The sequence below is a fragment of the Colletotrichum aenigma genome (genome assembly GCF_013390185.1).
Source record: "Colletotrichum aenigma strain Cg56 chromosome Unknown KSG_Cg56_contig04, whole genome shotgun sequence".
Lineage (NCBI taxonomy): Eukaryota > Fungi > Ascomycota > Sordariomycetes > Glomerellales > Glomerellaceae > Colletotrichum > Colletotrichum aenigma.
The window spans coordinates 2,201,871-2,215,902 of record NW_023500910.1 but is presented as its reverse complement, the minus strand read 5'-3'; the positions used below and the strand labels follow the sequence as shown (position 1 = coordinate 2,215,902).

The 14,032-nt window shown below is 56.1% G+C and overlaps 5 protein-coding genes across 5 annotated transcripts; 2 read left to right on the top strand and 3 right to left on the bottom strand.

The window, feature by feature from the left end:
- Positions 1-5,793: 5,793 nt before the first annotated feature.
- On the bottom strand, positions 5,794-6,730 carry CGCA056_v006482 (uncharacterized protein; the record flags this gene model as incomplete). Its single annotated transcript, XM_037321732.1, has 2 exons — positions 5,794-6,430; positions 6,501-6,730. The coding sequence occupies 2 exons, from the start codon at positions 6,728-6,730 to the stop codon at positions 5,794-5,796; spliced, it is 867 nt and encodes a 288-aa protein (XP_037180308.1).
- A 304-nt stretch (positions 6,731-7,034) lies between these two features.
- On the top strand, positions 7,035-7,422 carry CGCA056_v006481 (uncharacterized protein; the record flags this gene model as incomplete). The annotated part of the gene is made up of 3 exons (XM_037321731.1): positions 7,035-7,165; positions 7,224-7,362; positions 7,417-7,422. 3 exons carry the CDS (start codon positions 7,035-7,037, stop codon positions 7,420-7,422), a joined length of 276 nt encoding a protein of 91 aa, XP_037180305.1.
- A 341-nt stretch (positions 7,423-7,763) lies between these two features.
- MPPED1 (Metallophosphoesterase domain-containing protein 1) lies at positions 7,764-8,630 on the bottom strand (the record flags this gene model as incomplete). The annotated part of the gene is made up of 1 exon (XM_037321730.1): positions 7,764-8,630. One exon carries the CDS (start codon positions 8,628-8,630, stop codon positions 7,764-7,766), a length of 867 nt encoding a protein of 288 aa, XP_037180306.1.
- Positions 8,631-9,215: 585 nt separating this feature from the next.
- Positions 9,216-11,532, top strand: tif225 (putative translation initiation factor eIF-2B subunit epsilon; the record flags this gene model as incomplete). Its single annotated transcript, XM_037321729.1, has 3 exons — positions 9,216-9,311; positions 9,400-9,456; positions 9,520-11,532. 3 exons carry the CDS (start codon positions 9,216-9,218, stop codon positions 11,530-11,532), a joined length of 2,166 nt encoding a protein of 721 aa, XP_037178986.1.
- A 511-nt stretch (positions 11,533-12,043) lies between these two features.
- On the bottom strand, positions 12,044-13,898 carry CGCA056_v006478 (Uncharacterized protein; the record flags this gene model as incomplete). Its single annotated transcript, XM_037321728.1, has 2 exons — positions 12,044-13,674; positions 13,745-13,898. 2 exons carry the CDS (start codon positions 13,896-13,898, stop codon positions 12,044-12,046), a joined length of 1,785 nt encoding a protein of 594 aa, XP_037178985.1.
- Between the last annotated feature and the right edge of the window lie 134 nt (positions 13,899-14,032).

Genomic DNA, 14,032 nt, shown 5'->3' with positions numbered 1-14,032 from the left:
TGGGTGCTGTGCTGCAGTGTGTGAGGTGCAGTGCAAGTGCAGATGGCAGGGCGGACGAGGCAAGGGAAGGTACCTAGGTAGGTAGGTAAGGAATCCTCGGTTCCTCAGATTGCTGCTGCGTGGTGCGGAAGCGGGTGCGGTGCGGGCGGCGGGCGGCGGGTGCCACTGCCACTGGAGCTGCCAGGCGTGGTGCTGCGTGCCCTGGGTGGGTGTGTGTCGTGGGGCAGGCGGGGTGCACCTGCACTTGCTCTAATGAACGGGCGAACGTGGTTGACTTGATTTGTGATTTGTGTACGGGATACCTCTATACATATTATGACAATCAAGACCCGTCAGATGTGCAGCACAACTTGTCCTACTGCCCATTGCACAATCACTGCTCAGGTGCTTTTACTAAGTGGCCCTCTGTGCAACACGTACTAAGGTAGACACCACGACTCTCACGACTATCAAAAACCCACTGGAGCCCGAACTGCTGGCTAGACTCGGCGTTCGCTGTCACCTTCGCCTCAGGCTTCTCCAGTTTGCCGTCCAGCGTCCCGGTCGCCATCAGGGAGACTGGAGAGAGAGGCCCTGCCTTCAGCCAGCCCTGTGCCTGTGCCTGTCCCTATCCCTATCCCAATCCCATTTGACACCGCGGTGGACAAGCCAGGTGCCCAGGTTGCACTGGAAGTGGTCAAGCTGCGATGGGGACAGACGGCACCCGCAGCGTGGATCAGCCCTCGTGCTTTCATCCTCCCATTCGTCGAAACCGAGCTGCAGCCTTCTCCACAGCTGGGACGTCTCCAGTTGCTGCCGGCTGCAGGTGCCCACTGCTGATCCGTGTCGGAAACAATGACCTCATACTGTACTTTGTGCTACTTTTCGGAAGTACCTCGGCCACCTTGTCCGCCACTCAGGAACGCCTTCCCGTCCCTGTTCCCTTCCTCGCCGCCCGCACCCATTTGACCACAGACGTCAGGCAGGCCCGGGGGCATCTTGCAGAGCTCCTTCCCAGACTTGACTTGCCAGACACCACAGACGCCAGAAACCTTGCTCATGATTGACAATGTCGGCCTGCGACCGACGACTTCTGCCTTCCATTTGCGTTGACACCTTCGTTACCGACAGCGAGCTCGAGGCAACTTCTGATGTTACCTATCCAGAACCTCAGACAAACCTCAAGGAACCCATATCCATCTCACTATGGGGTGTTTTCACCGTATCGTGTTGCACTTCTGTCAGGACATCCCCGGTTCGTGGTTCCGACTAGTCTCCGACCTGACTGCACCGCGCTACGTGCATGCTCCGGCATCAGGCCAGACGCGAGTTGAGCAGTGATGAATGAGGCGGTCGCCCGCTTGGCCGAGTTGAGCAGACCTTGCCGACGATTAGACGGCGACGACTTCCCAGCCCGTGTCCGCAGCCCGCAGACCGCAACACGGCTCCGGCTATTGCTTTTCGTCCCATCCTGATGTAAGGTACTGCGTTCTATGCGTTCTTACGTAGGACAATGCAATTCAAGAGTTTCCCAACGTCGGCCGGTAGCTCAAGGTTTGGCTCAACACCCTGCAAGCCATAGAATAACCTTACTATCAAGCTGATCTGCTCGTCAGGGGAAAACATACTCTCTCTCAACATCGTCTATATCCCGGACGGCTCCGTGCTGGACCCTGGACTTGGCCATCGGCCACAGTAATGACTACAGTATAACGTCTCGTCCACCTCGACCACTACAACCTGAGTCCGGTACGGACTCCACAAGGCGATCCAGATGAGTAGCGCACGCGAGACAACCAGGGAGCCCGAGACATAGGGGACTCGGAGCCAGCGCCGACGGCGGCGGAACCCAGACGACGCCTACGACGCCCCAGAAGAAATTCCAACAGGCAAACCTCCCGCATGCCGTGCTGCTCGATGGCTGTTCACCAAAGCACTGAGTGTCTTGGTCGCGCCGCCATCCAAAAAAGCAGAACCCCTTGCCTCCTGACCTATGAACGCCTCGGTCTGTTGCCCGAGCTCGACGGGCTCAAATTTTTTTGAACACTGGTTGTTTCCGTCGCCGCATTCCAATGTGATTTCCCTCAGCCCAGCAGGCCTCCTCGAACAAGACAGTCGTAGCTTTGCGCTTCTTGGATCTGATATTGTCGCATCCCCACGTTCCGCAGAGAGCCGTGTATTGGCGGTCAAAGACGAAAATGTCCAGCCGAGAGACCCTCGGCCTAGCAAAAAGACATGGACCCTTCGTACTGTGCGGTCAACATGGCCGCCGAGTGGACAGCAATGTGGATGGATGTGGATTTGGCAACCTGACGGCGAGTGGCCTATCCTCCGCCCAACCATCCAGGGCCATCAATGTGGCAACGATCCGCGATGGCTGCCTCCAGATTGGCCAGCCTTGATTAAATGGATCTTCCAAGACGTCCCAAAATGGTCTCTGAGTGTGCCGTGCGGCCAAAATCTGACGGGCGACACGGGCTGACAGGACAAGCGGTGCCACGCTGTGGCGCTGCCTCCTTCCGGGCTGGGGGGCATCCTTCCACCTGAAGCCGGCGTGCATTCATCGGTCCCGATGATAAGGAAGTCGCAAATTATCCGCATCGCCGTTCTACTGTGCTTTCCTCGCATCAGGGCTTCTGTCGTAATCTAGTCGCATTTCTGCGAATTATGAACGGCAGCGGCTGAATCGCAAGACTCAACAGCAGTTACAGTTCGGAGCTTGGGCCTTATGTCCCCTAATCTCGCTGACAATGCGACGCAGTTTGCTCATCTTCGGTCGCAGATTTGCTGATCCCAATCTACCATCCGGGGTAAGCTTTAACGCGCATGTTCGCAGAAGCCATTTAAATTTTGGTGGAGGACCGCCGCGTGTTCGCCAACGCGTGCGACGTAATTCGTTCTCGAGTCCTGACTCGAAACTTGCGGCACAGATGTCATCCAAAACCCAGTTCCTTGGTACATTTGTGTCGGTTTGAACCGAGCACAGAGTCAAGCTTAGCTGCCTCCAATAGTTCAGACGGCTATGGCTACGCTACGCTATACAGCGTTGCGCTGACCCAGTTGGAAGGACACACGCGATGAATCCCCCTTAGTTGGAGCTCGACCAATGCAAGGGACTCAAAGAGGGGAAAAAAGCGTCGGCCGGTTGATTTTGAGGGGTTCAGCGGAGGGGACCAGCAGAATAAGGACCCATCCGCGGCACGTCCTAGCACCAGTCGCCCGCGAGAGCAGTCTCCAGGCGAATTCCGAAACGGACAGCATACCATCCGGCGCCAAGATCGGCAAACCAAGAAGTTGGACGGAGCGACGGCGACGCCAAGGGCTCAACGCTCCTAAAAAGACCGCTGGGATGTCGTCAAAGCATGCTGGAGAGTGACGCAGTTGCTGCCAGTTTAAGCTGTTGGCCTGCTAGCTTTCTCGCTATTTTTGCCCATGTACAGACCAGACCAGACAAGACAAGACAAGACCAGAGCCTGCCTGCCAGCTGAAGCTTCTTGTTTCCTCCCCGTCTGGGCTTGAAGCCATCATGGATGTCCGAGCGAAACATGGGACACATGCTGATGGAGGCTGAAGTTAGCATCTGAGGAATACAACCCTCCAAGCCGGCCTGTCCCATCAAAGTTGGCTCCAGTATGACGCAATTGAGGGGACGCTGGACAGTTCTGCACGGTCACACCATCCACACCGTGAGCCTTGGCGCCCAGGACCAGGATAGATCTCCCGCACCGATGGGAGACGCAGAGAAATGATGAGGCGGGACGGTCAAGATTTTTCGCAGCGTCAGGTGAGTAACTGACGGGGGGTCCCCGTTCCCATCCGTCACAGCTGCCGGGGGGTGATCCCAATTGGCGCGAAACTGAACGGAGCGTTCAGGAGGGTGACGGAGCAATCATTTTCATTTGGCCGCTGGACATTGGTTATTTCGTCTCTGGAGGACCGCCAGTTCGTGACATCGCGCATTCAGGGACCAGAACCATCAGATCTTGTCTGAGGAATGAATGCGCACGTCTTCCTCGTCCGCGCGCCATTTCGATGGCGACCGTGTTGAACCGAACTGTGTGCAGCGCCGTCGGGTATTTTCCGGCGGCCTCATGTGTAGCGCCTCTTTTTTTTCCCTTTCCCCTTTGCGCGCGTCCCATTTGTTGGAGACGGAACATGGGAAGGATCCCGTAAAATGAGCAGGGGATCGACATTGGCGTTTCCGAAAACAACCCTCGCCAAAAAAGCCCGCCGGATCCGAACTGGACCCCCGTCCGAGAACGCTGCAGACCGCTGCAGTTCAAGTTCAACCGCGCTTCGCGGCAGCGTCTAGACCCAAGGGTCTCGACCTCGATATCGAACTTCACGACACCGTTGGGGATGCGGCGCCAAACGCTCACTGCTGGCGGGAACGGTCGCCGGACAGATCAGTGCTAGGAAACCCCAATTCAGGTGGGGTCAGATTGAGACCCTTCACATGGCATCAGGTCCGCAGTTCTTCGAGATCCAGTGGGTCTCATCGAGATTGCCTTGCGCTCAATACTCAGACCTCAGCCGCCGGGATTTTCTCATCGTAGACGAGCGCGATATCTCGCATGGAATGACGCTTCACAATGCAGACCAAGAGTAGTATGGCACACAAGACAACAGTCGACAATGGCACATGCTTGACGGCACTTGCCGCCTATGGAGAACAACCTCGTGATATCCTTAACCTGTGAAGCGACTCAGATATATCTGCCACCCCAATATCCCCCGCCAACCCGAGTCTTTCGCGCATTGTAGTAATCTTCGTGGCTTGCAAAACGTCTCAGTCAAGGCTGCAATCCAGCTGGACCCAAGGGCTCGGAACTTGCTCACGGATCAGGCCACATTGCCGGGCCCTATTGTATCTATGCTAGGGAGACTGGGGAAAGCGTTGCGCAGTGGGCAGAAGGCTCGCGTGCCGCCTTGGTCCAACATTCTGCGCGAGAGGGGGAGCGTTCAGACCCCGAGACATGCTTTTCCTGAATAGTATAATAGGCCTTCTTGACGTTGTTGGATAACAAACTCTGTCACTTGGTCTTGTCTTGGACAGAGTGGTCCACCACATATGAGTCGAACGCCCGGCTCCGCGTTGCTTATTGTCTCTCCTCCCTTCCCCTCGTCCTGCCCCGTGTTTTCCGCCTGCCTCAAGTGAATGGGCGAGGGCGTGTGTTTTGCGTGTTTTGAACCCCAAGAATCGCTCGAATCTTATCTCCCTTTCGATCAAAAGTCTTGGCCATGGAACGCAGTCTGGGGTTGGATTGCTCCGGTGCTGGTCTTCCCAAACCATGAAATCGGGCTGGAGAGGGTTCATGTTTGGTAAAATATTTGTCCTGATCAGTAATCTTGGTTCTGTCTGCTTCCGATGTTATCGATACACTTTTTCAGTTGGCTTTTACCCATTCCTCGCGTGCGTAGCTGATAGTATAGTCCTTCAGCTTTGCGCAACTCTCCTCACATGTGTGGTAAGGGCATTAAGAACGTTCTTTCAACGTTGCTCAGTCTTGTTCAGAACCTTTGCTTAGCATTGCATGCTTCCATGTGCTCATCTAGAAGTTGGCGGCTCCATGTTCCTTGTACTCAGACCTGCCCACTTCCTTCCTTGCTGCTATCATCATTGTTGCCAACATCCTCAGCTGGGGGCGCGTATTGGCGAAGCGGGTTCTCGCTGGGAACCTTGCTGTATTTCTCCACTGTGCGAAGCTCGGCCATGAACTTCGACACAGACGGGTTTGGTTTACTGCCGAAGGTCAACCCAAACATGGTTGTATTGTTGGCGAAGGTGAAGAGCGTGCCGTGCCTGTCAAAAATTCATCTGGCGTAGTCCATCATGAGCCCGCTCACCTCTCTCGGGGCGTTGAAGGTACAAACTGCGTCGATGTGCCAGACAGCGGGGCAAGTCCGGTTGAACTGCAACTCGCCCTTGCAGTAAATTCTCATTGCACTCCGGAAGAGCTCGGGCCAGTCCTTCTTGCTTGCCATGATGGCCAACTTGAGTATTTTGAGTTGATAAAACTCAGGCCGGAACGGTTTGCGTGGACTGGAACCCGTCCCGCCAAGATAGGCGTTCCATGAGAAGACATCAGGAACGAATAACTTGGGAGCTTCGAGTTTGTCTCCGACCGTGGTAACGCTTACGTTTCTCTCAGTGGTCATGGGTCCTCGTGATGGCTGAGTTGGGGTATCTTTGTTGGTGGCATCTGCACCCCCCAAAGCAGGTTCCTGCTGTTGAGAGAACTTCAGAGAAGGCAATTTACCTTCATAGCACCAAAATATCATCAAGCTGATGATGTCGGAGTCCTCGTCTGGGAGATCGATCTCTGTGACACCGTTGGCCACCGTGCCTAGCTGTCTGCGGAACTCGCTGCATCCCATGAGCAAGTGTGGATGGACAAAGAAGGTCTCTCTGTCGGGTCCCGCGCGGATAGCGACGATGCTCTTGCTCAATCTGTACGTAGAAAATGTCAGGCAGCTCTCAAGACAGGCAGCGAAGTCAAGTCTCACCTGCCGATTCCCACGCAGGGTTCACGCAGTCCTCTGGGCGTCGTGGATGGAACGAATGGACTGGCATCAGGACCACTGGAGTCTTCTTGCTTTTGACGACCGGCTTGGCTTTCTTGGGAGCGGGGGATTCGGTGACGTTGAACGGACCGAATTTGCTGCTGCCGAAGATACCGACGTTGCCAATGTTTTTGCCATCATCGGTATTGTCATCGCCGTCCGGCGCAGGTCGCTTTTCAGGCCTCATCTTGGCGACGATTTTGGTGATGAGTTGAAGAAAAGGTGAGGAGAAGAGGAGAAGAAGTGGGTTGGGTATGGCAGGGTTTCATGAAAGGTGGTGAGCGTTCATCGGGAAGGAGCATGGGTGGGAAGACAGGAAGGAGCCTCAAAGCAAACGGCCACCTTCCTCGGCAATGGAAAACAGAAGCCGCCTGCCTAAGACCGCTATACTCAGACGGCTGGACCCAAACGAGAACTTCTTCCTTCAAACCTCCGCCTGATTCTTCACCCACCTACAAGGATAATGCAGCGCCGCAACGTCAAGAGTCATCATGGCTTCTCCTGAAGTCTCGCTCAAGCGCAAAGCATCAGATCTTGACCAGTCTGTTGAACAAATCAAGGTAGATCGAAACAAGGTAGACTCGTCGACGAAGACCATGGGTCCTTTTCTCAAAGAGACCCGGTGTGCTTGTTCCCCATCACCAAATATTTTCTTTCAGCGGAACTGACATAACACCAAGGATGTTTTCCAAAGTCATGACTACCTACGCCGGCCCCAACAAGACCAAATCCACCGTCCACAAGCAGTTGTTGCTCCCTGACAATCTGGCCAGATACGAGAAGATCCATCCACCTGAGGATGTCGAAGTCGTTGAGCACGTACGGGAACGACTGGGTACCTCTGCGTTTCTGGCATATCCAAGGAGGGAATAGTCTTGAGCCGTCAGCTTCCCCTTGCGCGGCACCTCGAGATTGAACGGGAGATGACTTCGCCATTGTCCTTCTGACGTCTTTTCATTGCCGCCTCTTTTATTGCTCCTCGTCTATCCGGTTATTTCCACTTTGATGGCCACTTGGACCTATTCGGAAAGCAGAATGCCTGTATAGCACTACTTGAACGGCTTGTTTGTTATAGTAGGCTCTTCCTGGAAGAAAATTTGCAGTAGTATTTTCAAAATCTCGCGAGGCTATTAGACTACATACTTGACCATCACCACCCTGCTGGTCTGGCAATGACTATTTATACTTTCGACCCCTGGCTCCGCTTCTACGTTTGCCCTTCAAAGTGAAGCTCGTGACGATTCCAAGTCAACTATCAGGGGTTGGTTTCTGGCATCATACTGGTTATCCATGATAGCAGCGTTGACAAGCAGCGTCTCGCCCTCGCTGCTAACAACCAGAGCACCGCTTTCTCCTTTGGCAGCGTTCGAAAGATCAAATGGTGGTTTGGCCTCGGTGGCCCAATTCACAGCTGTCTCTTTGCTCCTCCATCTCACAGCCTTCGCCCCGTAACCCTCGTGTACGTGTCCGAAGCAATGAAGGCGCGGTCGAGTGCGTCGAATGGCAGTCCATAGCTTGGAGCAACCGATGAACTTGCCTTCCTGGATCTGATCGAGAAAACAGTCGTCGTGTGGCACCCGAGGCGGACCATGTGTGACAACGACATCGACGCCCTTTGGGATTGGGTTGACAGCATTGGGGCCGAAGCGATCCTCCTGTGAGCCATACGCGAAAGCCCAGTCGCAGAAATATGGTATGTATGGCGACGCGTACATTGTGAAAGATCGTCCATCTCGCAACGTAAAGGTGCAATTTCCTTCGTCGAGCAGCCGAATGCCGGTCGTCTTGAAATCGAACATGGCTCGGGCTTTGTTATGGTCGTCGGGGTCTGCGTCCTCTTCCTGGCAGTGGCGCGTCCACCAGTGTTGATCGAGAGTCAAGTCGTGGTTTCCGGGGATGACGAGCTTGAGCTCGGCGTTGCATGCTGAAAGTCGCTCGACAGTGGGTTTATACTCTGAAAGCCCGCCTCTCATGGTTAGATCCCCGCAATGGAGAGTGACATCTGCTTTTGGAAGCGTCGCTGGATCTGGGAAACCTGTATGGTGAGTGTCGGAAAGAACGAGGAAGCGAATGGTGGAGGGAGACATATTGAAGGATTTGTAGCTGGAATCGGATGCTGCTTGTGTGCCACGAATCGAATGCTGGATGATGAGCCTTGAAGATGAGTGTCTCGAGTTGCAGATCAAACAATTTGAAATACAAAGAAGTTGTATCTGAGAAAAAAAGCCGTTGCGAAAGAACGCGGAACCTAAGACCCTTCTCTTCTTGCCTCTTATAAGTTGTGGCTTGCATCAAGTTAAGAAGAAAACCGCAAGGGTTGGAGGGTCGCCTACATTGCGTCACATTTCTTGTCAATTTGGTCCGAACTAAGCGTGCGGTAGGTTGAGATGAATAATATTCAAATAAACCCAAATCATTCGTCTCGAATCTGGCTTGTCGCAATCGCATTCATCTGATGAAGTTGCCAGTGACATTTCGGTGAGATACACTGACCGAGGCACACCGAGAGAGGGTTAGCGCACGGCCCACCCCGCATCGGAGCAGTTGACTCACCTTAAATTTCCAACACCCAAGCTGTGGGATTGCTTTGACTCACTCGCGACAGAGCAGATTCCCCCCCTCCCTCTCTCCCTGAAAAGCGCCGAACCCCCCGCGATCCACTTCAACAGATCATGTCGCAGCAAAAGGGAAAAGCATCCGGCGCCGGCAAGGGCAAGAAGTCCGGCAAGGCCGCCGAGGGCAAGCGGGAGGACGTCTTGCAGGCCGTGGTAAGTTCGCAGCCCGCAAGCGTCATATGGTGGGGCAGAAGCCCGGGTGAGTCTTCAGGGTCGCTAACCACGCCGCGCGCCATTGCAGGTGATCGCCGACTCGTTCCAGGACCGGTTTGCTCCTTTTTCGGTCGAGAAGCCAAGAGTAAGTCGTCTGTACGATTGTCGAGCCCATGCGACGCCGGCTAACCCCTCGCCCGCGGGGTAGTGTCTCCTCCCTCTCGCGAACACGCCCCTCATCGAGTACACCCTGGAGTTCCTCGCCATGAACGGCGTCCAGGAGGTCTACATCTACTGCGGCTCCCACTCTGAGCAGATTGAGAACTACATCAACACCTCCCGCTGGTCGCCACTGTCGATCCGCACACCCTTCACCAGCCTGCAGTTCATCCGCGTCTCCGATGCCCGATCCGTGGGCGACTTCCTCCGCGACCTCGATGGCCGAGGCATTATGGATGGCGACTTCATCTTGGTACACGGCGATGTCGTCTCGAACATCTCTCTCGACGCTGCTCTCAAGTCACACAAGGCGCGCAAGGAGGTCTCTGCGACGAACATCATGACCGTGGTGCTCAGGTCAGGCGGCGCCGAGGAGCACAGGACAAAGCCGAACGCGGTAAACCCCGTCTTCGTGATGGACTCCAAGACGAAACGATGCCTACACTACGACGAGACGAACCCCCTCCAGAGCGACCACTACATGTCTCTGGACCCTGCAGTTGTCGACGAGCTTTCCACCGATTTCGAGATCCGCGGGGACCTGATCGATGCCGGAATCGACATCTGCACCCCCGAAGTGCTGGCTTTATGGTCTGAGAGTTTCGACTACGAGCTTCCCAGGCGAAACTTCCTGCACGGCGTGCTCAAGGACTGGGAGCTGAACGGAAAGGCCATCTACGCTGAGGTGCTGGAGGACGGATACGCCGCGCGCGCAAACAATCTGCAAATGTACGAGTCGATCAGCAGAGACGTCCTCGGCCGTTGGACGTTTCCCTTTGTTCCCGATTGCAATGTGATCCCTGGACAGACGTATAAGATGACGGCTGGCGCGGTCTCAATCGAGGACGGTACAGTCTTGGCGCCGGACAGCTCACTCGCCAGATCCATCCTTGGCCAGGGCACGAGTGTAGGCGCGGGGAGCAGAGTGACCGACAGCATTATTGGCAGGCGGTGCAGGATCGGAAAGAACGTCCGCATCGAGAACAGCTTTATCTGGGACGACGCCAGTATCGAGGATGGTGCGGTAGTGACGAGATCCATTCTCGCCGACTCCAGCGTTATAGGCAAGGGTGCTTCAGTCGACGCCGGCTGTCTCATCTCATACGGCGTTACAATTAGCGAAAACACCAAAATCCCCGAGAACGCCGTCCTCGCGGTCACCACATACAACGGCTCTCCGGTCGACCCAGACACATCGCTCGTCGGCGCTTCCGGCAAGGGTGCGCGCTACGTTGACCCCGAAGCCGAAGATGCAGACGATGAGGACCCCTCAATCCTCCAACGCTCCCTCATCTACAACCTCGCCCACCTCAACCTCTCCACCTCCTCCGTCTCCACCCTCTCCTCCGAAATCGAAGAATCCGACGACGAGGGCTTCACCCCCTTCGCCGACCGCGCCCGCACCGACTCCTTCGTCTCAGACGACTCCGCAGGCAAGTCCGGCTTCCACCACGACGCAATCCACGGCCTCCTCGACGCCCTCCGCGCCGACTCGGGCGACTTCGACTCCGCCAAGCTCGAGTTCATGGGTCTCCGCCTCGCCAACGACGCCTCGGACGTCTCCATGCGCAAAGCCGTCGCCGTCGCCTTCGGCCGCCGCGCCGCCGAGCTCCTCGAGCCCGAACACGGCGGCCTCGAGCCCGCCAAGGCCGCCGACAAGGCGTTCGCCTCCAAGAGCGGCGCCGCCAAGTTCGTCATGGAGGTCGGCGTCGCCGGCGACGAGGGCGACAACGAGAAGGAGCAGGTCGAGTTCGTCCTCGCGCTGCAACGCGCGCTCCTCGGCGCGCGCAATCTCGAGCAGACGCGCGCCGGCGTCCTGCTCGCCGCCACGCTCCAGAAGCTGTACAGCCTGGACGTGCTGGAGGAGGAGGGCATCATGGCGTGGTGGGAGGACGCGAGGGCGGAGGAGGGCGAGGGCATGGGCACGCTCAAGGAGAAGTGCAAGGCGCTGATTGAGTGGTTCGAGGATGCCGAGGAGGACTCTGACGAGGACGACGAGTAGGTCTTGTGTCCCCCCAAGAGGAAGAGGAGAGGCAGTCGCGCATCGGCTTCAAGCGCGAACGGGGCCTGAACAGCAGCCTGAAAAGCAGCCGTCATAGACATGTCGAGCGCGTTGTCCAGCTGCCGATAGAGCAGATCCAAAATAGCAAAATAGAGTAAAAGTTCAAGGTATCGTGAGGAAGTCAAATGTCACGGTGAACAGCACAGGTCGGTTGATGGTCTCAGAATGACTTGCTCCATTGCAATTAAAGGTATCATCTCAAAGCATAGCCGCCAGACGCCAAGCTAGTCCTGCATAAACATGCAAATTCCCACATAACAATGTCCTTTTCGTCTCCCCGTTTTTGTGTTTGTCCGACCAAAAAAAAAAGGTGTTGGCCTCGGCGGCCGCAACCCATCATATACGACAGTTGTTTGAATCGATCCATATGTCCGAAAGCCGTCCCGACCGACGAAACTCCAGTGATGCCCGCTTCATGCGAAAGCGACAGAGCGATCTACCTCCTCTTCTTCTAGTAGTAGTTCTGTAAGTCGCTCCCGCCGCCACCGCCGTAATTAGGGCCACCGCCGCCTCCCATGGGACGTCCCTGTGGTCCCGTTGGGGCTGGCCCAGTTGGCGCATTTGGTGGAGGTCCCGTGGACCATGCAGCGTTGTAGGGAGCCTGGTACTGCGGCTGTTGGCCGTAGAAACCACCCTGTTGCTGTGCCGGTGCCGCAGGAAGTGAGGGGTAGTTGGAGTCATCGTAGTCGACCGGCTGGCTGTAGCCGCCTTGCTGATTACGATCGACGTCGTCCAGAGAGCGGTAGCCATGCATTCCGCGTCCACGTCCGCCCTTAGCGCGACCTCTGCCACCACCCCTACCACCACGGAAGCCGCCGCCACTGCCCCGGCCACGTCCAGAGTGGAAGTCTCGGCGTTCGTTGCGGCCGTTGTACGGAGCACGTCGGTGGTCACGGGAGTAGTCCCCTCCATCGTGCTTTCTCTTAGAAGACTTGTTGGCGAAGAGGGACTCGTACTCATCCTCGTGGGGGTCCTCGGGCTCAATGCGAAGAATCATCTTCTCGCCAATAGTGGTCTCGAATACCAACGCTTTGTCCTGAGGGACGGGTAGCCAGTTGTCTATTTTACCAGCGTCGACGGGACGGGCGCCCTTGCGAAGTGCGAGTACGACCAAGGGAATCGGGTTGTCAGTATGGAACTTTGTCTGAAAAGGGACGGGTCGGAGACTGGCTGCCCAAATGCTGTTCTCGTAGCATCCCAGACCGCTAACTTGCCAGGTCACTTTGGCACCCATGCCACCAACCTTCTCCAAGATGCTCGCTGGGCACGGGCGTGGGCAAATGAGGATATTGTTAGCATGATGCTTCAGTTCCTGATCAGGCATGCCAGACGGGATCTGAGCGAGCTTCACCAGCCGTGCAGTATCCTCCTTTTTGATCATGTAGCCTGTGAAGAAGACTGTCTTCTTGATCTGAAGCCTCTGGGGACGTACATCGATGGGCTGCTTGGCGATCTCCGCGTTGTGGAGGTCGATCATGTGCTGTACTTCTGCAACTTCAATGACAGGGTCCAGCGTCGTAGACAGGTCGGCCACTTGCACCACCTCGGCTGTGATCGGTCCGCGGGTGCGTGTAGCGTTGATGGTCTGTCTGCGGTTGTAGTCCGCCATGAAGTCTCTGAAACCCTTGACGTGCTTCGGGCGGTCCTCGTAGATCCGGATCTCGTCGGCGTTCTTGTAAGTCTCCATGACCGCCGTCAGGAACAGCTGCTTGAAGTGCATCGTGCTGCTGAAAGCCTGGTTCGTCGGGCTGACGGCGGGCTTGAGGCCCACCATGTCGAAGTCGAGGCCCTTGCTCTGGATCATCTTCTTGATGAGGTCGCCGAAACCACGCTCAGAGCGACCCGTCAGCAGTACGCACAGAGCGTCCTTCTGCTTGATGCTCAGCCTGACCAGGTCGACAATCGTCTCGTTCCACCATCCTTCCCAGGCTTTTTTCTCTTCGGCCTCGACGCCTTCGCCGGTCGCTGCGAGGATTCGGGAATCGTGCCACCAGCCGCCGTTGCAGATCATATCTTGCGAGGAAAGTACGCCGATGGTAGGTCCGCTCCATACTGCATTGTTCGGAAGGGGGGTTTTGAAGACTACAGAAGGGGGGGGGTTGGGTTAGCATCAGCGGCGCAAATGGGTAACACACAGGTAGGGAGCACTGACGAGTGTTGTCGAAATCGTAAATGTGCAGGGCCTTGATCTTGTCAACGGCCGGCAGCTGCTTGCCCGCAATGCTCCATCTGCTCAGAGCAGTAGTCGTCGCGGAGGAGGAAGAGTAGGCCGCCTTGGCGGAGCCATTGGCGTATGCGGACGTCATGACTCGGCGGGAAAGTCGGGAAGCTGTCAACATGAAGTTGAACAACTTCGTGGGCCAGCAAGGTGGAATTATCGAGGCGAGGCGAGTCGAGGCGTCGCGCGCGTCGCCCACAAAGTGACCGGGGGGTGGACGAG